This window comes from Idiotropiscis lumnitzeri, chromosome 9 (genome assembly GCF_059441095.1).
Source record: "Idiotropiscis lumnitzeri isolate Australia: NSW breed Sydney's pygmy pipehorse chromosome 9, RoL_Ilum_1.0, whole genome shotgun sequence".
NCBI classification, from domain to species: Eukaryota; Metazoa; Chordata; class Actinopteri; order Syngnathiformes; family Syngnathidae; genus Idiotropiscis; species Idiotropiscis lumnitzeri.
The window spans coordinates 14,524,468-14,550,123 of NC_142399.1; the positions used below are offsets into that span (position 1 = coordinate 14,524,468).

At 40.4% G+C, this 25,656-nt stretch overlaps 2 protein-coding genes across 4 annotated transcripts; one reads left to right on the forward strand and one right to left on the reverse strand.

Annotated features, from left to right (window-relative positions):
• Positions 1–23,817, reverse strand: LOC148330367 (heparan-alpha-glucosaminide N-acetyltransferase). 3 transcript variants are annotated; one of them, XM_088304179.1, is made up of 18 exons: positions 23,553–23,817; positions 21,606–21,700; positions 20,611–20,732; positions 18,996–19,114; positions 16,821–16,890; positions 16,127–16,193; positions 14,920–15,002; positions 11,570–11,646; positions 10,734–10,764; positions 10,489–10,649; positions 7,666–7,778; positions 7,114–7,235; positions 6,452–6,575; positions 6,283–6,369; positions 5,466–5,543; positions 2,293–2,363; positions 522–634; positions 1–399 (listed from the first exon to the last, which is right to left on the reverse strand). In XM_088304179.1, the coding sequence occupies exons 1-18, from the start codon at positions 23,563–23,565 to the stop codon at positions 218–220; spliced, it is 1,728 nt and encodes a 575-aa protein (XP_088160305.1). In that variant the 5' UTR covers positions 23,566–23,817; the 3' UTR covers positions 1–217. The 3 variants fall into 3 exon arrangements, with proteins under 3 accessions (XP_088160305.1, XP_088160308.1, XP_088160306.1); XM_088304182.1 differs by lacking the exon at positions 23,553–23,817 and adding an exon at positions 22,037–22,130 and having other exon boundaries at positions 7,669–7,778; XM_088304180.1 differs by lacking the exon at positions 23,553–23,817 and adding an exon at positions 22,037–22,118.
• pcbd1 (pterin-4 alpha-carbinolamine dehydratase/dimerization cofactor of hepatocyte nuclear factor 1 alpha) lies at positions 23,182–25,640 on the forward strand. The gene is given in 4 exon segments (XM_088304185.1): positions 23,182–23,265; positions 23,954–24,085; positions 24,182–24,262; positions 25,122–25,640. Coding segments are annotated over 4 exon segments (390 nt in total). The 3' UTR covers positions 25,215–25,640.
• The last annotated feature ends 16 nt before the right edge of the window (positions 25,641–25,656 follow it).

A 25,656-nucleotide genomic window follows, 5' to 3' on the forward strand; every position in this document is an offset into this window, starting at 1 on the left:
TAAGTGCCTCAAAAGTCTTGCTGTTTTTATTCAACAAACCCGTTAGCACAATGCATTTCATAACTTTGGAAGACGGTGAAATATCCAAATATTTGTGCACCCAAATTTGGATAACCTCCATGATAGACAAGAACACATCGAAATTTGACTTGCACAGATGATTAGAAAAGCAAAATAGAGAATTAAATACACCGTAAATACAGCAGAAGAATATTCTTCAAATTTTGAGAAAGAATTTCTTCCTGTACAGCAGGTAGGCAATGATCACCCACAATGCCGTTGCCCACAGGCTTTGGAAGAGCCACTCCCAGTGGCTTTCCTGGAAACGCATCTCCCAGCTGAATGGGAAGTAGAAACCCAGGAGAGAGTGTCCGACATACACCAAGATGGAGTTCATTCCTGAGGAGGACAGCAGTGGAGGCATACAAAAAGAAATAGCCTTACATATTTCAACAGAAGCTGCACTATTTGTACTTTCGTTAACACCATGAGCCATTGGAGGTGAGGGCTATGTTCAGTACCTGGATATATGAACGGTTGTCCGTCCCACCAGCTCATAACATCTGTGATAAAGTACATGCAAGCCAGCAACAGGAAGGAGAGACAGCCCATACACGTCACGTAGGACAATGACCTGATGAAAATGACAACAGCAATGTTGTGAAGGGGCAGAAAAATGACTCCACTGCATAATAAAAGCCAAAACTCAGTCAGGGGATGGACAAGACCAATGTGGCAACTGAAATTTATACATACGATCACAAATGCTGAGGACGGATAGATAGACTTCTTGTAGAACCTCTTCAAAGAAGACTGGAAGATTTTCGTCCTCTTTCATGTCCAGTTTTCAATCAATTGGGAATTAGGGAGCGCGATCAACCTTGGGCAGGTCACCTGCGTCATCATGTCTGATGTTACAAGATCCAAACTAACCGAGGACCCTGGGTCATATCACCGATGATGTGTCCAAGTGTATTTAAGATGTGTCTTGCAAATAGAGTAAGAGTAATGGACACCATAGTCCCCAAATATTTTTGGCCATTTAATGAATAAAGTAGCTGCAGTGGATCCTTGGCGCATGCCCCATGGCCTCTTGCCATCCAGCCATGTCCCGTCTGTTCCTAAGTGCAAGAATGTTTGATGCAATATCATCTAATGCAAAGTGGCTGCCTCCCAGAGTCTCCGAGATGGCTTTTTTTTTTTTATCTCAGCTGAAGTGGGGCCAAAAAGGACTCTTGGCCGGGAGTTAATTACTGCTTGACATCCCGGCAGGGACTCGTACTCAAGAGCTCAATAACCTGTGCATGATGAACTGCCTATAAAAGCCCAGGCAGGTAATGGCGAGCGATGAGCACAGCTTTCGGGAGCGGGAGGCCCTATGGAACATCAGGAAGAATTTGCTTACACATCACAGATGAAACGCCTTTCTTCCTGCTGCAGCATTAAGAGGTGCCCATCATATGAAAGAGAATGTGGAAGTGGAACAAATGCAGTCATGCAGTCAGTGGATGAGCAAGTACAACAATTTCACAAAGTGGACGCACCTCTGTTAAAACAAATCTGAGATGTCTTGATGCAAAAAAATTAGACTGGTATAAGTGAGCAGGCAATTTAGGTTTAGATCCAACTTTGTTGTCGTCCATCTTTGGCTTGAGATCCTATGAACAGTATAAGCCGTATTTTCTTGTTTAGGAGTCAAGCAGCCTGGCACATCTTGACAAGATCTACCCTCACAACACACTTTTCCGGCCTCCAACAGTCTCAGATTTCAAGGACACAACCTTCATGAGGTCATCCTACAGTTTTAAAATGGGATTTAGGTCTACGCTCTGACTGAGGCAATTTCTTGTTTTTTGATTAGGATGGACAGGACAGTATGCTGAGCATCATCAAAACAATCCACGACTCAAGATGCTGTGCTTTCCTCTTTTTCTCCAAATAGTCACATGATTGTTTGGGAACAGTCTGCACTGCGGTTACGTTGATGCTTTTCCCAGATCCTACTTCCATTCCGACACAGTGAGACTATGGAGCGAGTGCTTTGGCCAAGACTGGCGGAGGGGGTAGAAAGGATAGGGGGTCCTGATTTTGCAGCTTGTAAGAAAGAGTGATCACGTAAGACGGATGGATATGAGCACTCCACTTCACACTTGTGATAATTATTTACAATCCAGGCTGTCATTAGAGGTAACTAAACGTGTGTTTTAGTAGCTGTGATTTGTGCCATTTGGAAAACACATCCTTTCTTTTGTGAGGAAAGTAGCTGGATTTAGAGGGTCAGGAAGCACTTACCAAAGGTTTTTATTGACAGGTATAAATCCTTCGTCTCGCGTGCACTTTGAAAGGATGGCTGCCGAGATTCCCTAAGGAGGGAAATGAAACAGATTTCAAATCGATGAAGAGGAATAAAGTGAGTTGTATGGGGGCAACTAAAACGCAAGGCAACCGAATCGAGCAAATCCGGCAGATTAGAAGATGGCGATCAATTCCTTCACATAGAGCAAACACACCAGTTTGATCACCATGCTAGTGATGTTTCTTCAAAGAGAGCTTGACCGTGTCAGACACAAGCAGAGAATACACAGTTGACCTCATAGACCGCGTACACAGAAGGTCCAATCAGATGAATCAGTAAAAGCGCAAGTGTGGCTAATCTGTTCTCATTTAGATATGATTGAGATATTTGAAGACACATTTTGCACACCAGGGAGGACGCAGGACGGGGCAGAGATCAGAATCAGTGCTTGTTGGGTGGATATCCATCATCCGTGTATAGATGACAGAATCGATGGTGTGGAAATAGCCTAGCCGGGGCTGAATTCAGCCTCCAGGCTCTCCAGGCTGCAGGATGTGGGATGAGGCTGGTATGTGGGCCAATCGCTCAATTTCAATCTCTCACTTCTGGAGACTGATCGTTGGGATTTAATTAACATGGTTTGTTGTTGTTCTTCTTCCTTTTTTTGGGGAGGGGGAAGAAGCTCGGCTGCTCCTGAATAACAAGCTGCCGTAGGAATCGGACCAGCCCACCGTGGTGGAAAGCGGGTTTGTATTTTGCGGGTTTATGGAAAAGAATTGTGGTCTTGTGGTTGGCTTCCTGCAAGAATGAACACGGTGACCTGCTAATGTCTAAAACATCTATGATTCCTTTCACCTCGCAATGTTTCAAGAGCAGGTTGCTAAAACTGTGAACTAACCAAAATAAACTTTCACTGCCTCCATTTTTTTTTTTTTTTTTTTTTGCCCGGATCCGCGCATCTCTTCATCAATAAACATGGCAACTGTCTGCCAACATCATTATGGTGAGTAGCATCAACATCATTAACTGGTCAACCGTGGTAGTGCGGGGAATTGTAAAAGTCAAATGATTATTAATCTTGTTATGTGTTACTTTATCACTTGGTGCCACTGGGAGAAACTAAATGGATCTAATTTGTTTCACTTCCCTCCAGCCAACACGCTCCAATAACAGATCGGAAATATTCACAACCGGTCGACATAATGTGGACAGATGGAGGATAATGATGTGAAATTGTCATGCCGGAATTTCAAGTGATTGTCATATAAAACAAACCAAACTTGCATACATGACAACATAATTTCTTCGCAGTATGGTGGAATTCATTCTGCTGTTTTTTTTTTTTAATAAACTGAACAAACTGAATAAAGCAGCATGGCTAAAGAAAATAGAAGTAAAAGTAAGATGAGTGTGTTCCCTGTTCTAAGTATTTTTTTTTTTAGATTGCCATGATGCATAGAGAGATTCTAACTTAAATGGAATGCTAAAATCTAAACGTGTATCACTGAATTTTCTAAGTCAGTGTTTCACCTGCAAATAAAATGTTGTGAAGCTCATTATTTCTTGATTAAGAAACACACTTTATTGACAGAACAGAAAAAACATTATAGTGGTTGAATGTACTTGATTAATTTTCTCAGAAAAAAATGACTTAAACTTAAACAGCGGTATAAAACGATGATATCAATTTAAAATTCCTCTTTCCTGTTTAAAGTGAGAACTTGTTCCATGTTCACAGAAATCTGGAGAGTCTGCATGAAGAAACTTAATCATGTCAGATGGTTTCCTCTCGTTATTATGACAGCTGGTCTAATAAATGCGTTAAGTGCCCTATCATGTCTTACAGTATTGCATTTGTCAACATTAAATAGTAGGAAACATCTTGAAAAGTGCGCAAGGTTGTAAAGGCAGAATCTTTTGAGCAGCTCTTGTATTGAAATGTTTTTGTGTGCTTTCCCCATCCGACGCGGTCGACTTCTTCCTTTCACCCAGCACGGCTGAATTTCAAAGGCAGCGATGCAGGCAGCCCATCCAGCTCCATCGTCACTTCAAGTCACATGACTGCCACTTGAGGACACTTTCCTCCAAAGCGCGCAGACTGCTCGTAACCTCATTTTAAAAACGACACATTGAGCATCTCTGCGGCATCTCACTCTGGCTCGAAAAATAACGACCAAACAAAAGCGGAGGCTCCCTACATGGACAACTGTCAATCTCGGCAGAGTCGACTAACAGCCTCGTGGCACGTTTTGAGATGCAAAACAGTTCATCTCATATAACCTTCGTCTTTCCCTGTGGGACACATTCCCACTCTACGTGAAATAAAGGCCAGCTTGGATGTTTTTACCCCTTTTGTGTTTGGAGACCACCCAGAACGGAGTGAAGCTCCAAAACAAACATTAACTGGGAGCTACTATGTGATGAAAACTTGTTTTCAATGACTCAAAGCTGTCTCTGTTATATCAGTTTATCATTACTGCCACGTTCTTTGGTGCGCAAATATTTGCACACACTTAGCATGCAGGTGAGCAACCTTGCACAGATCAGATGCGATGCTCTGGATAGTTTTCGGTCACAGCATAGAAAATATTACTTAAAGCAAATAAATAATAAGAATGCTCAGATTTGATTGCCACTAACAAAAAAAAGCCTTCATGAAACAATATTACAGTTCGCACATAATATTTTGCACTTTCCGCACAGCTAAGTAGAACAACCAATTAAAAATAATCTTTCAGAAGGATGTAGGAAAAAACACTTTCAACTGCAACTGCAAAAATAAACAGTGCTCGATTAATAATTCTCATGTGCGAGCAGCTTTTTTTCCATACTATTATTGTGTACCTAATGTTGTGGTCTGTGTTTTACATAACAATACAGCGCTACACATGGGCCACTCATGAGAGCCTGTGCGTATCCCCCTGTGGCGCTGGCTAGTCGTGTCTGTCCGGAAACGCAGCACATGTGGATGATGTTGAATTGCACTAAGATCACACACGTCCTCACTAAGCCCCTCTAATGAATGACTTCAACAGTGATGACTAACATTCAACCAGCCTTAAAAAAAAAAAAAAAAACTGTGCCTAATTTACCTATGAGCCGAAATGGTCTTATCAGAGTATGCTATGCAGATGTTTAGTTGTCACATTACAACTTCCAGGTGACTTACCAAGATGGTAGCCCACACGAGGAACCTGCACAGGATGTGGATGTTCTTCTCCTTGTAGAAAATGATAATTTTCCCCGCCTGCAAAAAGACAAGGTCAAATATCCAAAATCATTTCAATGTAAATTTTAAAGGAAGCAACCGAAACACCTAACATATTCATTTATTTGGCCTTGGGTAACCAAATAGGCCTGGGAGGTGTCCCTGATGTGGCACTCACATTTCTCCCCATCCCTTGGAGCCAGATGTGGAGTGTATGACATCTGCCCCCTCTCTATAATTTGGTGATGATGAATACATTTCAGCCGAGGACATTAGCACGGGCCAACACAAACGAGGCCAGTGGACACCTGGCGTGTCATCTAACACTCAGCGACTGATGAGTTCAGTCTCAATAGTCCATCGGGAAATGAGAAATGTTGGAGTTTGAATGGCAGATTTCCACCGCAAAACAGTTTGAACTGAACCTGCTGCTAGCAGGCAATGTCAAAAGAGTCCCGCCTTAACACTCACAGCGCTTCCTGACAACATTTTCAATATTACGACAGAGACACGAAACATTTGTCATGTCTTTAATGAATGTGGACTCATTTCTTTTTTCTAGTGCAGCTAGTTAAAGAAAATAAACAAAGTCAAGTATGTTTTGAGCAAATTGTGCATTTGTTGGACATCTTCGGCTTCACTCATCTGCACAAATATTGTGTCATTTTGCATTTGGCAGTCTTATCCGGGATAATTCAAAGTAGTGACTGGAACCATTCCCAAATGTGTGTAAAATAACAAATGTAAGTGACGTAATACTGCACACAATGTGAATCACCTGCATTCCCAGAAATCCCATCACAATGGAGTTGATTGTGCCCAGAATCCCCTCTGGGTCAAAAGGTTGGGTGGTGAGATACATTTCCTGCAAAAAAAAAAAAAAAAACCTTTTAAATTGCCCCACTATCACCAAATAAGAAGAGATATTAAAATTCAAAGAAACTTACTTTACAAGTGGGATACCTGTACATGTTGTCACCAAATAGCCACCTGTCAATGTATCCTGCCGCCCCTCCAGTGCAGTTGGGGTAAAGCCCATTATCTCCAATTCCACCAGCTCCCAGATAACCTCTGATAGCAAAACAGACAATAACATTATTAAAAAAAAAAAAAAAATCTTAAATAAAATATTAATAAAATATATCAATTGTATGCATTCTTATAATTCTCATTGTAAAATAATAGTTTTATTTTATTGCTGTTGGCAGGACGGTGGAAAATAACGATTCATCAGGCTAAATACATCCACGCATAAGGGCTGAAACAGACAATGTTTGGTAATCGTGTGTGTTAGGAGCGACACACAAAAAAGAGCACTTAGCAGAGGACTCCGAGCGAGGAAGATGGATCCTTTGCCTCTCCTCCTCGTACTGCACATGACAGAGCCAGATAGTCTAATTACACCCACTGAAGCGTTCAGCGCAAGCCCATAAATCACTGTAGTTCATAACACCAACAAAACAAGGTGCACACTACTGCTGATACGCCACAACCAGAAACCTCGAACTTGTACCATCATGGAGAGCTCTGTGCAATTTACACCTTCAGCATACAAGGACACGTGAATTATTCAGTAGATTTACAGGAGAAAAGGCTTGACCATACATACGTGGGACAGTCGGGGACAGGCAGGAGAAAGGTGAGGCACAGCCACAAGGTCTCCAAGACGATAATGGTCAACCACTGGGGCCAGTACAACACCACATCCTGGATGGGGGCCCACCAGTGACCCTGTGGTACAAAGTCTTCAAATGAAACTGGAATGATTACCAATAGGAAAAATGACACATATTGGTATTGATGGTCCCATTTTCGTGCCAAGTGCAAGTCTAGCACAAGCTCCAGTCTAACTGTGAACATGGGTGGAACTTTCTTTTGGCACTTTCACACTAGTGCAGTTAGAAATGGGCGTTTGCGCCGTTGTGGGACTGAACACAGCTGACGTGATTTCCGAACAATCGAAGCGTCACCCCTTATCTAGATCAATTCATCGTAGATGAGGCGCACGGCCTACGCAGCAGAAGCATAACTTGTTAGAATTCATGCAGGAGATCAGCATGCGCAAAGTAAGAAGGGATTGTATGAAGATAACATACATATATATATATTTTTTTTTCTATTACTAAGAAAAACCATCCAGGAACCCCATGGTGCATCTTACTGCTTTTTGTCGATTCTCTTTGTGTCCCCACAGAATCTCAAGTAGAGCCAAAACAAAATAAGTGAAGCCGAGGCGCTGCAGTACTCCTGGGATCCTGAGCCACGACCAGGACACTGCAACACATGAGGGAAGTCTTTGAGTGATGAATATATGAGCACACGCATAACTCTCTTGAGTTGAAGTTTCTGCTGCTCTGAGCAGATTATAAATCAGCAAACTGGTAATATTGGAAATGGGATCTTTTCAACCATCCCACCAACACAACCGCTACATTCCAGAGAAGACTGATGGACAGTACAAGTCAGTGGAGACTGCTTGCCGGATACGGATGTTGCAAAGCGGATCAAAGGTTCCAAGTCATCTCTTGCTCTGCACAGATTGAGTGGGATAAGATTGACTCTTGGTTGAGAGATTGATGGTAATCTACACATTAGTTAATTGAAAAGCTCTTTGCCGCAAAAAGTGTCGTAAAAACAATGAAATTCCAATCATCGATCAGGTCACATCCAATAAGAGGAGGAAATCTCAGATGTCACGTTTGTTAATGTGCAAGTTATTTACGCTAAATTTTCCAGTTTAAAAAAAAAATGTACGAGTATTAAATACAACAAATTGTTTGCGTGTATAGTTTAAAAAGTGAAAAAAATATATATATATCTGTTGGAGAAATACTTTGTAATTAGATGGACTAACTTGACAAATGGAGCCACCATTTAAAACTTTTGAGTTATGGCAAAAAAAAAAAAATGATGTGGACAATAACCTTCATTCATTCCTTTTTATCTTCATTTTAATTCAAACCACTCATCCGGGCGCCTCATTTAAAACCACTTACTTGGTTCATAGTGAAGACAAAAAGACAATTATCCTCTTTGTTATTAAAGGTTATGTTTCATGTGCTGTGGTGACAATGTTAAAAACGTGGACGTAATATTACATTATAAACATAAAATGTGTTTTTTTTCACTTAATCTTTATAAAATATGACCTAACTTGTTGATGTCCGAAAGCAAATATGAAATAATTTGTATTTTTATTAAATAGGTAGGTATGAGTTATACGAAATTGTCACCTGAGAATGCACGGTGCCCATTTGATGACCCCAATGATGTTTTTACTTGTCTCCCAATCGAGCTGTGATTTGAGGGATCTTACCACCTACAAGCTCGACTTTTGGCGTGGAGAAAATGTTTCTTTCAAAAACAATTACTTTCAATTCTAAGCAGGAAAGACGTATCATGTGTTTCAAATCCAAGTCAAGGCCAGTCACATGAACCCCAAGTCGAAGTCAAGTCGAGTCTCTCAGCAGTTTTAGCCGAGCATGTCCCAAGTCTTAATATTGGTGACTCGATTCTAAGTCAAGTCATGTGACTCGAGCCTCCCACCTCGGTCTTATTGTATTATTCTTTTTGAAGTGTGGGATTGTTTGATTTCCTGATTCTGTGGCTGGCATACAGGATATCAATTTATTTTGGTCTTTTGGACACAAATGATGCTCCACGCAAGCAAATATTGAGCAGTCTCAGTAATAAATTACTCAAAATTACTATAACGCTTATGTTTGTACACTGAGGAATAGAAAGAAGCACATCCATTTTTTCATATGATTAGGTAAACATTTTTTTTGCCAACAGGTTTGGAAAAATTCATGCTTTATAACTGATATTTGCATGCGCCATACTGTGAAATTATTTAAGAAATAAACAGTGTGCACCAAACTTTGTAAAACCACTGCAAACCACTTAAAAATGTAACATAGCGCCGATGCTAACACAATGAAGGAATGTTCTGCCTGCTCCATGGATATTAAAAAATAACAAATAATTACCTAATACAGAATTCTCTTGGTTATCATAGAAACAATATTGTTTAAAAAAAAAAAAATAAATAACATAGCAATTCCGAAGCAATTACAAGAGTCAGTATTTTCTTCCCCAACAAGCTAGTGTCATGCTTTTATGAATCCCCAAAGCACTCAAAGGACATCATCAAAACGGTTCAATGTTTATATGAGGTGACTCAGAGTTGATTTCAATGTTTATCACGGGTTCCTCTGCCTCGTCTGACATTGACGCACACTCAGATAATCTGACTGCATTCTCTTATTAGATCAAACTGATCCGCGAAACAGCCGAGGGTGTCCTTGGAGACTGAGGTCGAAGCTTCGGTTTATGGTAAAAGTCATCATGTTGTGAGAAGCTACAGGAGCAGCTGCATGGAGCTGACGACTGTAATTCTATCTCTTTGTAATCGTCCATTACCGCGCGGCTTGTTTTTGCTCAATCTTCCCCTGTTAAAGGTCCCCTGGTGCTGGATTGGGAATTCACACACACATACAATAACAATATTTTTGTTAACTGGGTTACACAGACATGCACCCAGGAAAAAGACCATTAGCATCTGGCTAATGTGTGAAAGGGCGCCGCGTGAAACCTCAAGTGGTCGATGAAATAAGCAGTCTACCTGCTTTTCTCCACTTTAACCCTTTTGCACCTCTGCGGCTTTTAGCGCAAATTATCGCCTCCGATCACAAAAGATATTTGTAACCTGCAATGCTTTTAGTGCAATTTATCGAAATGTGACAAAATATAAAAATGTGAGCTCACTCGCCGTTGCTTTGTATACAGAGAATATTTTCTTGACTACATTGGTGACTGGCTGAGTGTTGTTTTTTCAAAGGAACAGGTACATTATTTATGTGGCGAGTGGACGAGCTATTATGCTTTAATGATGTTCCCAGCACAGAACTGAAGTAAATAACAAACCTGTCCGCAAACAGGATGTACTTGTTCCATTAGTAGCACACGCTAATTTTGCACCTACGTGGTCCATCACGCGGGGAGTAGTTGAGGAAGCAGAAGCCGAGCGTCAGCAAGACCACAGTTCTCCACGTGATCTTTTGCAGCAGCTGCAGGCGGCCTACGCCTCTCCTCTGCATGGAGCTCAACGCCAGCACCACTGAGGTCCCAATGATGAAGACAAACCTCAAAGACACAACATCTGATGGTGGATCAGATAGCCCTGGTATCCTTTTTGTTGGTGGTAATAAACAAAAAAGTAGGACCTACCATGGCATGACGAGATCAGCCACAGTCAGACCTAAAGAAAAGTATTGTATCATTATTATGTATATTTATTTTATTCTACATACACATTTCCTGGCCTCATATAACACCTGCAACCGAAAAGGTTCAACAATAAATGAGAAGAATTTTTGTCCCTCACAGTAAAGCATTTGTTATTAACATGATTAATAAACAGCTAGGTTCCTGTGACAGTACTGGCCCTTGCAGCACAGAAAAGATTCATCACATCACCTGTAAAAATCAATAGAGTATTATAGATTTAGCAAAGATGCTATTATAGAACTTAAAGTGCGCACCCCTCATGGCATAAAGAAATCATTTTGAAATAATAAAAAAAACAGCTTTGATTAATTCTGTGTTTTTCTTCTGACTCACTCATTTTATACCCTCCTGCACAGTCCCATCCACCCTTTAAATACACTCTTCCCCCTCCATTATCGTTGATAACCATAAACAATGATTGATTTCATCTCCAATGTGATGTGGGTGAGCAATTTTATATGTACCATGCACGGGCGTGTGCGTGTGTGTGTGTGTGTGGCTTTAGATCACATTGGTCATAATTTGTGAAGTGTGGTCAGAAATTATTTAAGATGGAGAATTTAGTCATGATACGAGTCGCGTGGCTATTTTATATATATGATTTTTTTTTTTTCAGTTTGTTTTGTTTTCATAGCGAAGCATATCTGACCCAATCGGGAATATTTGTTTGTTGTGAATGTTTGCATTGGTAATTTTAGTCCCTGCTGTAAAACAAAAAAAAAACATGTTATTGTGCCTTTATAGTTTAGTTGAAAATGCATCAGACTTTAAGTCACCATTCCACGGTGCATGTTGGAAGAACCAGTAGCCTCCTCCACCGTAGTTGACAAACACCATCACTGTGAGAGCAAACCTACAAACGATAGCATGAGTCAGCACTGGCAAACCAGGTCTGATTCAATTACAGATCCTGTAGCTAAAGAAAAAAAATTCATAAATCAAAAACTTTGAAATTCTGCTGTATTCCATATGCAGGATAATGCAACCTGAGCAAGTATGAATCACTCAGGAAATGAACACTTGTCCTCTGGATCTCCTCAAGCAGGATTGCTGACTAAAGGTTTTAGTGTCTAATATATAATATGCTTTATGCTTTGCAGCAAATGCCGCTGAAACACTGCACACGTGACGGAGAGCTTCACTGAATCATGCACGCTGGCAGGAAAAAGGTGTTGCATGTGAGAAATCTGTGGCGTATGGAATTACAGAGGAAAGTGTTGGTATGTTGGAGCTTTGCTCTGGGGCAGATTGTATCCTTTCAGCGCCCTAAATACGTCATGTGTATTGTTGTGCTTTAAGTGTTATTCAATAACTAAAAAGATTGCCTTTAAGTGTCATAATGAAATCGGTAAAAAAAAAATTACTCCGTCTGATAAGATGCACTGTATCTACTTCTGTCTCCATTCGATTAAGGGAGCACCAAGCCATTACTGCTCTTTTAGCTTCAGATGGCAGAGATTTTAATCAGCCACTATCTTTCCAAAGGTCCATCAAAGTGAACTACGCGTACGTGACTGTGTACTCCATCACATATATCACTGGAGTTTTGTCGAGCATATCCATTAGTCGCCATAGTGACAAAGACAAAGGTTAAATAAGTCACCAGACGAGTACTAGTAAACGAAATGACTGCAATATGAGCGTTTATGGGCCATCTCTCTTAATGAAAATATTCCAGTTTAGCAGATTAAACGACAACCATCACGTATCTGAGACTTGCCGCTGCAAATAATCATTCAGTCTTTCCTCAGGAAAACAACTGTTCTACTTTTCAACAGATTGGAGATCCTTTTTAGGCTGAGTCAGCATATTTGACGAGTTCTAATCCGTTGCAAACTTCAACACGCCTTCCTCTGAATATTTATTACACCAGCAGTTGATGGATTTTGTGGCGGTGACACAGTATCAAAGATGTATAGCTCACAGATTACTTATAGACGGATCTTGCCGGCAGTGGTGAGTGGTTACTACTCACTTACAGACCTCTTTGGGATGAATTATTGTTGTATGCATAAGCAATTTCTGTCTCACCTTCACCATACCGCGCTGTGCTGCAAACGGAGAGGTGCACTAGTACACAAATTAGCACAAATATTGGGACACATCTGTTAACCGATTTATAAATGAATCAATTTCTAACTACGTTTGCGTTTCCGCCCCCTTTATTATCATGATGATGATCATGATTAGAAATGATAAAGATACTGAAAGTGTATACATTACACAGGTTCTTGCTCTGCGGACAAATTTCCCAAAGTTCGGGACACTTCTGAAACCCAATCAGAGAAAAACCTGGAGCTCAGTCAAAACAAGGAACGAAATGAATGAGTCAGCCATCTGGCGAAGAGCTGGCAATCCTCTGGTCTGCTTTGCTCCTGTTCCACTAAATACTGACAAGGCAATTTCTCCCACGCAAACTGGCGACAAGCTTTTAGTTGTGAGGCACGGAATTAAAATTGGAATCCTTTTAGAAAAATTAACATGCAACCGTCACTGCGCACTATATCATGCCAGTGGGGCAATTATTAGAAACCCCTTTTGCTCTCAACAAACGCCTTTTGCCATGAAGAATGGATCAGCATTTACGCTAGGTGACTGATGTCTGTGTTCTGCGAGGCAAGAATTTGTGACTTATCAGGGGCATGGATCATAAGTCAAAAGGCTGAGACGCAGTTTGATTAAAAACCTCTGCCTGGTATTTCATATTATTTCAAGTCAAGACATTTATATTGGAAGCTCGAGGGTTGTATTTTTTTCAGTTATCATTAGCTAATGTAGCATTTTTTTACTGGCTTCACACAGTTAGCCAACACTAGCAAGCGATAAAAAAACAGCATGAAAATGTAATGTGATTCCGCCCCTTCTCATTTTTATTACAATAGAAGTTAATAAATGAGGAAAACTATTTTGTGGAGTTTGTAAGTGAGACATATTTTCTCTTGCGACAAGTGCGTATTGGATGTAACTGACAGTTTAAATTGATACATTTGTGGCCTACTTATTTACATTTTTCTTTCTTTTTATTAAAACACAGCAGGTGAGTAATTTTGTCACCTCTGCCTTTGCGCCTACAGCAGAACACTTTCTACAAGATAAGATCAGACAAGAGTTTGGCCTTATTTTTATCCACGCAAACTATAGGAAAATCACTGATGTTAAACTTGAGACGCCCTGGCTCACTTACTCCACTCGAGTTCATCTCAAAAGTGTTGAATGGGAATGAGGTCACGTTTCTCCACACCAAACATGCTTTTGGAGATCTTTCTCCGAGCACTGACATGCAATGCTGCACAACAACAACAAAAAACAGTTTTCCCTATCTTGATCCCAAGTTGAAAGTAAAGAATTGTCCGAACTTTTAAAAAATTACTAATCCCCGAATGATACGTTTATCAAAAAACGTCTTCCACTGATCATTTATCAGGAACCTAAATTAGATTTCGGCTAAAATGAGCAAACAGGTGAGTGGCTCGAAGCAGCACTGATGGGAAATGGAATATCATTCATCCTTCCCTTGAACCGTTGGAAACGCTTGTGTGAATGCACTTAACCAGCTGAGCTCCCAAAATAAATAACGGTATGGAGTGTTTTGGATTGGATGAATATGTACTGCGGTTCCACCCAATTGAGTATCTTAATGCAAGCCACAGATGTAGAAGATGTTAGTCATCTGCTGGATGCTGCCTTTGTGCGGCTGGCTTTCCTCTCCGTCTCCATTTTGGCACGAGATCTATGGCCATGTGCATGTGTGCTGATATGTTGACTGTATTATTACATCAATTATTTGGCATGGGGGAGGTCAGAGCCACACCAGCATCCTGTTTCCAGAGAGGCGTGCTTTGTGTCTCCCCCCCAGGCCACAATTAAGCCGAGCAGGGATCCCAGATTCAATCACACACATCCACCCTGACCAATAGGACGACACACGCAGCGCCAAGGCGAGACGCGCTGATATCAGACATTGTGCCCGAAACGAGCCCGCCTGATAACAAAAGCTTGGGGGTGCTTGTGGCCAGACTGTGACCCTAGTAATTATCCATTACGCTGGGCCTGTAGATTTTCATCATAGTGCTGCAAAAGAGGCTCGCGCGGTGATAGATTAAATAACAAGATGGTTGGCACAAACCCTCGAAAAGCATCCAATGAACGCAGACGTTTATGTTTCACTTTAGCAGCACTGTCCTCGGCTTGCGTAGCATGCACTTCATCCTGCAGGCACAATAACAAGGGAGTTGGGGGGGGGGGGTCGAGAGAATAATGTCACACTGAAATACTAAGTGCATTACATCATGAGTAGCCATATTTGTCATCTCAACATTCAAGCATTCTTTATCTTCTATCGTGCAGGTTCTATTAAGCATACAATTTTAAGCAAGTATGCATTGATTTCTGCCCTCTTGGGACACGGAAAAAAACTCCACAACTTGACAGTTACACTCACATGTGAAAATCATGAACACATTCATTAATCACACGGACACATGTGGTGAAAGCACTTGGCATGTGGAGTTTGTATGTTGGCCCCTCGCTTCAATCCAAAACATGCGTATTAAGGGTGATTGAGGGCTCGAAGTTGCCTGTAGGTGTGAATGTAAGACTATTTTTTGTCAAGATGGGCCCCGCGATTGGAAAGGTACCACCTGATACTTTCTTTTTCTGATATCCAACTACAGTATACAATACGCAATTGAACACTGAATGAATTTTTTTAATGTGACATGAATCTTAGCATTGCCTTTGTTCTGTCAATAGCATTTCTCTAAATGACAAATGAAAACACTTGGAATTATGATATATTAATCAGGTGTACATGATTATTCAAGTAACAAAACGTGCTTCATAAATGATCACTTCAGTATTTACAAATAAATAATGTCGGACTCATATGTCTCTTTGTGAGAACAACACGCTCACATTTGGCTCGCAAGACTTTTTGTCCGCCATGTAGCACTTTAAAGCAGCAGAGCAGGAAGACACCATCAGTAATATGTAATGATGAATCTGCATGTCACTTACACAGCATGTGGAAGACTGAGACAGCTTGCTTGGAAGAATGAGAGGAGCCATTCATGAGCACCAAAAATGCATCACATGTTTGTCTGAATGCCTCTAAGTCAGTCTGCTGCACAATTGGCTCTGCTAACATTTGTATCAATCTTTCTATTAGTGTCTCTGCAGCTTGATGACTGGAGGCTCTGGGAAATTTGGCCATGCACCATGCACTCTATTTGGCCAAGTTAAACAATGTAGTCTAACTGTTGGAGCAGGATGTAACCTACAAATGTGTATATGATAGTTAACAAACCGACAAAAACTTTGAATATTTAACTTACATTGTCAAGCGAGTACTGGGGGCTTTGGCAGCAAAAGGTCTTTCCAAATTTTGATGTGCAACACTTTCTGTAGGAGACATCAAATATCAAAGTGAAAATAACACATTTGACTCAAAGGGCTCTATTTTCATGATGGGCGGAAGTCTAGCGCGAGGCGCGTCGTAAATTTGCTCAGAGGCAGTTTAGACTGGGTGTTGGTCATTTCGCAGATGCAAATTGGTGCATTTAAGAAAGGTCAATTCACACCATTGACGCCATGAACATAGTTGACTCCATTCGCCACGTGCAATAGACCACATGAGCGGGTACACTCATTACATGAGCTACAGGCAATTTAAATATGTCCCTGGACATGTACTATCCCGCAATTCACGATCGGTAGTGTGCCAGCCACACAGAGTTGTGTACTGGTCAGTGCTATGATTAAAAATAAATAAATTAATAAATAATGTTTTTTGTTTTTTTTTACAAAAATAATAATAAAAATGTGTTCAATTAAATTATTTCTACGATAATTCGGATGCCCCGGAAGATGCAGAGGAGTCGACCAAATTCCCAAAAAGAACCAATGAGACTTGTGGCAGCTCATAAATAAGGATACACCAGAATTTCTGAATGTGCCGTTTTACGAAAATAGAGCCCTGAACTACAATACAAGAGAAAACACAGAGAAGTGTAAAAGTTGTGTCGATACCTGTATATGTAGGGTGCAACACCAAACAAGAGAGCAGTTACAGACAATGAAAGGGCCGCCACCAAAATAGCTAGATAACACAATGGAAAAGACACACACACACGTTACATCATCAAAGAAGATCAAATATTATAACATTCCTGTATAGATGCACAATTTGATTCAGAGTAGGATCCCAACTGGTTGGTAGGACCGTAAAATAACTATTTTGGAGGCAAAAAAAAAAAAGTGCTTGTTTTGACTGGACTAAAATTGGGTGGCGACTGAACGACAATGATGAAATGTTGGTCTCGAAATGAGACCAACCTCTGATCTCGCCTCATAACTGGTGCAAATCGTTCAATGTACCCGATTCCCCTGAGTTCTTTGTCTGTCAATCAGTGCCAAAGGTGAGCCCCTGAGTGACAAACCAACAAGAACCGAATGGACATAATTCTTGTTCAATCCATCGAAAAAGCAATCACACGGGTAATCTAATCTGAGAGGAATACACACACAATAACAAGGGAGAGAAATCTGAGCAATATTTGTGTTAGACATGAACAGGAGCCTTTTTACTCATAACAGAAACAGAGTAACACTTTACTTGACACTTATTATGGCCGCCTGCACACTCTAATGAGATGGACTACAAATAGCGCTAATTTCTCCTGTAAGATAAATGAAGACAAAAATCATTAGAGATGCAGTTGTATCAAGACACCACTATAAAAACAAACAAATTACAAATAAATTACAAAATCACTGCAAGGAGTCCCTGGATCAAAAAAAAGTTCAAGAATACACCGACTGTGAAATTGACTTAATCGTTTCCGTCATCAGTAACTTTCAAATGTCAGTGATGTATTTTAGAGCTGTGAATCAGTCTATAAAAGTAGAACAAACAGGCTCAGGAGATATACGTGCGCATCAAAGCGGAGCAGAGAGGGAGGCCATGGACGCTATGTTTGCCTTTTTAGTGGAAGAACAAATAAAAAAGGAGCATTTGAACCTGAGCTGGCGGCCACACTGAACATGGAGTGGTCACTTCATCGCCTTTGGAAAGTCATGGCATCTTTGGTGTGCACTCATAAAAAAACATCATAAAGCTCTCAGCGCATGAAGTGAAACACACTTTGCAGCGGTTGGCCTCGCTCTATTACTGTCGGGATGAACGCGAGATGAATAGAGGCACTTTGAAACAACTAGATTAAGTTCATCAATACATTTGCGTAAGACAGACACTTAACAGGGATCGCTATTTAACGTGAAGTTGTGGTGTGGGTGCAGTCATGATGCTAGCATCGTGCGCAGACACACATCCTCGGAAGGAGACCACACCTAACAAATGACCTCACGATTTGGCCAATCAATGGGAGATGCAGAGCGAAACTTTCAAATTCCCTAGCACGGCTTCAGCTGCTGACCAGACCATTACTTAAACCGAGCGTACCCTGTGGGGAGTTTGTATAATCACCAGCGTGTGTAGCTAATGGAAGCTCATCATACTGTGAGGGGTGCAGTTCCACTGACCGTATATCTGCTCGGATAATGGCTCCCCGGCCTTAAAAGTCCGATCCACAACATAATCTGCAATATTGTTAAGTAGGGTGTACATTATGGACAGAGACGCTTTCAAAATCCCATTATGGCTTAATCCTTCCACCCTCCCTAATGTATTACTCACAGTCCTCTTCGCACAGGTCTGGGCCTTCAAAACAATCACAAAAGCTTTTCTTTTTATCCCTTTTCAAGAAAGCATGTCTCATGTGATCAATGTGCAGAAAATCCCAAGAGAGGGAAGAGAATACTGTCCACTAAATGGGAACAAAGCAAGTGATGCTCCTGGATGCTGACTACGTGAATAAGGAAGTGGCATGGTTCAGGTTTCCTAATACCCGCATACGGATATTTACACGGAACAAAAATATAAAAGCAGCAGCACTTTCGTTTTGGCTCACATCTTTCATAATCTGAAAGACTTTTTCTGTCCAGAAAAATGTGCGCTAGTCTAAAATATTCTTGACAAATCAGTCCAAATATGTATGAGGGGAACATTTTCAAGATTTAAAAAAAAAAACACAAACAATATATGGTGTGACCAGCAAATTCTGCGTTTATATTTGTGTTCAGTATGAAATTAGTAAGCAGTTACGTTATCTTCCTTCGACAGTAAACATGTAGTTGGACACTTACGCAAGTAGGAATTCTGAGGTTCTCTGTCCACAGTATGAATACAGGTGGCATTGCTGGCATTGTCTGAACTTAAGATCCAAACCAAATAGTGACCACCCTCCTCATATGTTTGACTCCATCTGCATTCAAAAACAATTAACGAGTTATTGTATATACAGAGGTTATAACAGTGGACCACCAGGGCCAGCTGGCCAAAAGATCCGAAGCACTGAACCAAATTTACAAAATAAATTTTAATATTTGTTGAATGACATTCAGTTGATTTATTAGCAGTCAGCAGTTGGCATAAACTCGTGAGCACAACTACACACATCACCGTTCACCACTAGTTAGCAGACTTGCAGTAGTTCTCCTGAATTAATTATGAGCACACCTGTACTTTACAATGTTGACACTCCCGGTGTTTCCATTAGTCTCTCTAAGCAGCCACTGGACCTTTCTATTAAACTGCTCATTGAACACAAGTGAAACGTAGAAGGCGGCATCATGGTCTGTCTCACAGTTCTCAAGTATAAGTTTCAAATCTCAGTTTTGGCCTTTGTGCGTGGAGTTTGTAACTATTCAGTCCCTGTACTTTTACTCCAGCTTCCTCACCAAAGCATGCAAGTTTGGTTCACTAATTGTCCAACTGTGGAAATGTGCACGTAATTTGTTTATTTACATGCGTCCTGGAATTGGCTGGCAACCAGGCCAGCGTATACCACGCATCAGGCCCAAAGTCAGGTAGGAAAGGCTTTAGTACACACACAATACTAATAAAGACAAGAAATATGGAGTATGGCTGAATAACCACTTTCACAATTGTGTTTATCTCAAACTGTATTGTATTCACTCCAAGAAATAAATTCAAATGTGAAGGCTCTCTGGACCTGACCACGTGGGCCTCGCTTATTGAACGTCAGTGACATCAATGAAGCTCTGCAGTGCCACCTAGTGCTCATCAACCGTAAATGCATCCATTAGCCAGCCGCTATCTCCAGTTCCCGACCCCCAAAACATACATTGCGTGCTCACATTGATCCACCATTGGAATGACATACTAGCTATCACTTGGAGTGTTTTTTCAAAGGGCAAAGGAAATCAATAACAGCAGTCTGGTTAGGGACCTCAGCATTGACTAAGAAAGTCCATGTTCAGTCCTCTCACAGATGGTTTACAATGTGACACTTAGCCCCTCTTGCCACAATTTCAGGTGATCCTCTGATGGGAAGAACCCCTGACTTCCTGTCAGACCTGACGGTTTATTTATGACAACCAGTTTAACCTCCGCTGTGAGGTTTGCGCAAGACATGGCGCTGTGTTGCTTCCATCAATATTGGAATGTCAGGACTTATTAACCCCAAAAAGGCTACTGATCAATATCTACCGAGGTAGTGGTTTCAGTGAGGACATCACTCAGCTGTGCAAAGTCAGTCAGAAATACTCCCCCAGCACTGTAAATAATCTATCTGACCAATGTCGCAATCGTGGGATCCCATCCATGCAAGATTTTGTCTGGAGACTTTGCAAAACACTCCCTTAACAATAGTTAACATGAAAACTGGAAACAAATGACTTTACTTCCAAGAAATATCAGTGATTTTTAAGTGGTGCTCAGATGATTTCGACATTTTACCGGCAAAGAGTTGCATTCCTCATCTTGGATTGCACTTGCAAGCTCATAGTGAATTTGGTGCTGATGATTGTAGATGCATTGTTGTAACTGCTTTTCACATGGACCAAACTCTGGTATACACACTGAAAAAAAATAGATATGACAAAATTACACACATGACATACTATGATAAGGCTGTGTATAGGTAGTTCATTTTCTGAGCTTTGCCAAGAAGACTTTAGACTTTAGGTCATGTAAAATACAAGTTGATGTCAACGCCCCCAAAAACGCCTATGCCTAAAATTAGTCATACGTTGGCCAGATTTTGAGTTCAAGTGTATTGTTTTTTTGTGGATGGGTATCCTTCTCTAGTCACGCAGTGGCAACTGTGCCCACAAATCTATACTACCAATTTCATTAATGGCCAATATCCAATGTCCAAAGATGTGAATTTACGGAATACTCTGGAAAATGAAGCAGGTTTGAAGGCATTGGACTCATTTTGGTGAAAAAGTACTTTTAGTGGCAGTGTTTTGAAAATTCAAACTCTAAATTTCCCCAAGGTATGAGTGTGTGCGCAGATGGGTTTTTTTTGTGTATGTGTGCCCTGCAATTGGCTGGTAACCAGTTCAGTGTGTCCCCCGCCTACTGCCCGAAGATAGCTCGGATAGGCTCCAGCGCCCCCCGTGACCCTAGTGAGCAGAAGCGGTACAGATAATGGATGGATGTATTAATTAAATCTATTCATACCATAGCATTAAGGAGTATAAAATTAATTTTGAAATTATAGGCTCTACTTATTTTATACATGTTATTGTAATCATTTTATTGATACATAGAAATTAAAACATTTCTACCTTGGCAGAGCTAATGAAGAATTGCAATCATGTTTTTGCTAATAAAACAATTGGTGTGAAGAGTCATTTAGACACTAAGTTCTATCATTAAAAAAAAATTGATTAAATCTCTTAAAACCCAATTGATTGTTAATGACTCAGATTAGTGTGCATGTTTACCTTGTAGCAAAAATCAGAAGTGTACAAGACCTCCACTTCATGGGGCAGCCTGTTATGAAATATTAACAAAGCCTGGTCCATTTTCAGAGTGGGCGCTGCGTGGAGACAAAAAACACAGATTTACAACTTGCGCATGACACTTTATGTTCATCATAAATAGAAGATACCAGATCTTCAAGATCACAATCATCAGTATCTACTACATAATGGTGGACTATTGTGGGTTATTGTTTTAAACAGTATAATTTTAATCTTAGTTTAGAGGAAAATGTCTAAAAAGAAGCTGTTTATTTCGAGAATGTGCTACAGAGCAATATTAGCATCAAATGATTCAATTTTCCATGTATTAATTTAAAATTACTGAACCATGAATTAACGTCACGTGTTCAGTGAGGACAACTAGCATCATTGGTGAGGAGCACTTGACTCACCTGATGCGATGTGAGCACCGCAGCCACAGGTGAAAATAACAACTAAAGTCACACACGCTCGCACAAGTCTGGTCGGCTCCATGTTGTCACTTGAAAACACTTCCTCTGCTCATCTTTATAACTCTGATCTGGACCTAATAAAGAACGGTCAAAGGGCGGTGTGTGCATGAGGTTTGCGGTTCCTGACAAATGGTTTGTGATATTTGGAATTGCCTTTTATGGAACACTGACTATAATTTGGGACAAGACACCCCAGATACAGAAATTGAAAAAATAAATTAATAAGCATTTAACAATATGCTTATTATTGTGGCTGCATCGAGCCAAAACCTCCCATGTCATAATTTGGTAAGTTTAATATTTTTTTTCACAAATCTATAATGAAGGTCAGACCACATGTCTGGGTGTTATTTATACAAATTTTGACTAGTCTAAAGCGTTGGACGGAGTAATGTTAATGATTGAACAAACATATAATTCAGGGCATCTCCTGAAATGTGAAAATTTTGGAGGTACAAGGATTCACCCGACGCCAGTAGAGTAACCCATCGAGAAAAAGCTCTCAGTAAGATGTTGTACAGTTTTAAACGAATGCAAACCACACAGTGAGCAATGTTATCTTTTGAAAGTCATCTTTTCGGATGCCCCTTTTGTTGATTGTTGTCTGCACTATACTATAATAGCTTTAATTCAAATCCTCTATCTCTGCATTTCTTTGTCACAAATTGAGCTGAAGCGTGGTTCACATTTCCAGATTTAGTCGAGCGTTAGAAGCTGACATCTCGTCACATCCTGTCCTTAGTTTCATTTCATTAAGCACTTCATTTCCCCAGGCGCTCATTGTGACCGATGAGTTCATGAGGGCATAGGGGCAGCGTATTGACCTTTGGCATGAACTCCCCTCGGCCAAGGGGCAGCACGACGCTCTGTTGTACCGGACGACAACGCTCAGTCGACTCATATGGAAGTTTAAGGTTATCTCTAACATGTTTACATAAATGCATTAAAAATAGTCTGGGTGTGATTTTACACTCCCTGAGGTATGAGTTGTGCAGTAGGGGTTTATGATTAAGCCAATGTTGACACATGGATTTCTGTTCAGGCTTCTACCCGGACAACTAAAAAGAGGACCTTGGTTGCAGCTCATGTGTTGATTCTTTCCAGTTGTTGTCAGAGCACAGGAAGAAGCTGCTGCCTTTGTGCATGAGACCGTTCTGCAAATATGGTGAGTACACAACCTCTGACACACACCTGTTGGAACCCTTTGATGGAAATCTACTATTCATTTACTCCTGTAGCAATCATGATCGAGATCACAATAACAATGCAAATATTAGTATTAACATTGATCTAATACCGTGTTTGTGAAAATTGCAGTGCCCACGGTTTATCTAGTAATATACTTTCATTGCATGTTTTGCACATAAATGATGGTAGTGTGATTGTAGGCGAGGCTTGAGTCTGCTTCTTGTTTGCTGCTGCCACTGATCAGTAGATTAGAGCGTTGCTATGATACCTGTTGATGTCATTCTTCTAGGCTCTCATGTGGTCTCCGAGTCCAAGAGCTGGCCTGGAAACGCCGGGGCCTTTTTAAACGCACTCTTCCCTGCAAAAAAAAATAAATAAATAACTTTACGCTATACACGAATTGGGAATTAGTCATTGCAAGGTCACGAGGTGTGACAGGAAATTAGAACGAGGCATATAATTCATGTGATTCCGCATCATGTGCCAAATGAACAGTGGGAGGGCAAATAATCCTTCACAGCCCCCCCTTGACTACCACATACCTTTGCACCAGCCTGTTTTAAAGCAAAGAATGCAGCTTGTCATTGTTTCCAGATGGAATGCCTGTGTGGCCAATCACAGTTTGCGTTGATGTAACTGCCCCCTTCTCCCTCCCTTGTGTCATTTCAGTCTGCTAAAATCCAGAGTTTGACCGAAGAGGAGAGAGCTCATCTTCTGCCACTGTTGCAGAATGCCCAGTGGGTGGAGGTGGTGGGACGGGATGCCATCTACAAAGAGTTTCTCTTTAAAGATTTTAATCAGGTTCTTAGTCTAATTATGTCTCACAAATAAACACGCACAATCAATACGTACTTTGTACAGCATATTGACAATTGAAATCAATATTGTCAAACCCAGGCCTTTGGTTTCATGTCCAGAGTGGCACTACAAGCAGAGAAGATGAACCATCATCCCGAATGGTTCAATGTTTACAATAAGGTAATAGTGAGAACTCCCACATTATTCACAGTTCGGCAAATTCATATTTGTTAAAAAATAATAATAATACATTAAATGAACCTATCATCTGTTATTCACTGAAACCCCATCAACTTGCTGCTCTCATCTCGTCTTGTTGCTAAGGACCTATGCCACGTTAATCTTAAACTCTAATCTCGTTGCACACTTGAGTACAATGACAATAAAGGGATTTCTAATTTCTAATTAATTGATGAGCTTTATTTAGAAAAAAAAAAGCGGTGTTTTGTCACCATCTTGTGGCATTTATAGTAAATTAAAGGAAGGGCTCAGTCCCTTTGTGAAATTTAAGAGCTTCTGCTCAGGTACTAGTTTGATACAAACTACTAAAATAATATGTGAAGTTGCTGATCATGTTAACAAGGTCTCACAACGTTTATCTACAATGGTAGGTAATGCATAAATATTGATAAACTACACAATACTAAAAAAACTTTTGTGTTACATACAGTGGTGGTCATATTTTGTTATACGCTAGGGGGTGCTACTGAGCTTTTTAATTTTTTCCCCAAAATTGTTAATCCCTTGATTTCTGCGGTCATTGCTTTGCTAGCTTTTTATTATTATTATTATTGCTATGCTAGCTTTGTATTATTATTATTGCTTTGCTAGCTTATTATTATTATTATTATTTACACATGTCAAAACACATTAGATTGAATGTAAAAACCCCAGTAGTCCAGATAATACCGTTTGATGTTATTTTCAACAGTATTTAATACATCTGTAATATTCTGTTTGATGAAAGCCAAACATATTTTTAGTACCTCACACAACTTAACTTTGTCAACACTAATGTCCCTTCATTGCGACCACCCAGGTGCAGATAACCCTGAGCACGCACGACTGTGGGGGGCTCTCGCAGCGCGACATCACTTTGGCCACCTTCATTGACCAAGCCTCTCTCATGTGACTACAAGCTGGAGAAGCTTGGCATACTCTGTGTGCCTAAAATACCCAAAGAGTAAGCTTTTGTGGTATTTATTGGATACTGCAGTGGCCTGTTAAGTGTCAAATGTGTTTTTATAGAGGCCTCTTAGTGGTTCAGCACACAGCTTTGCTGATAGGAATTGTCATTGTGAAATGTTCATCTTTCGGAATTATTTTCCTACATATTATGAAAGAATCCTATTTAATTTCAATTAAATCTGGTACAATGTGTATTAGAGGAAAATTGACAATTTCCAAGCAAACTTGTGTTCCCATTCATTTTGGTGTATTGTTGATGAAAACACACCTGGAGAATATTTTGGCTTCAAATAGCAGTGTTATTCACGACGATCATGTCTCTTATTTACACCGAAAGTGCTTCTTTTTTATTAAAATACTTGATTGGAAATCTTCCCTTCCTTCTT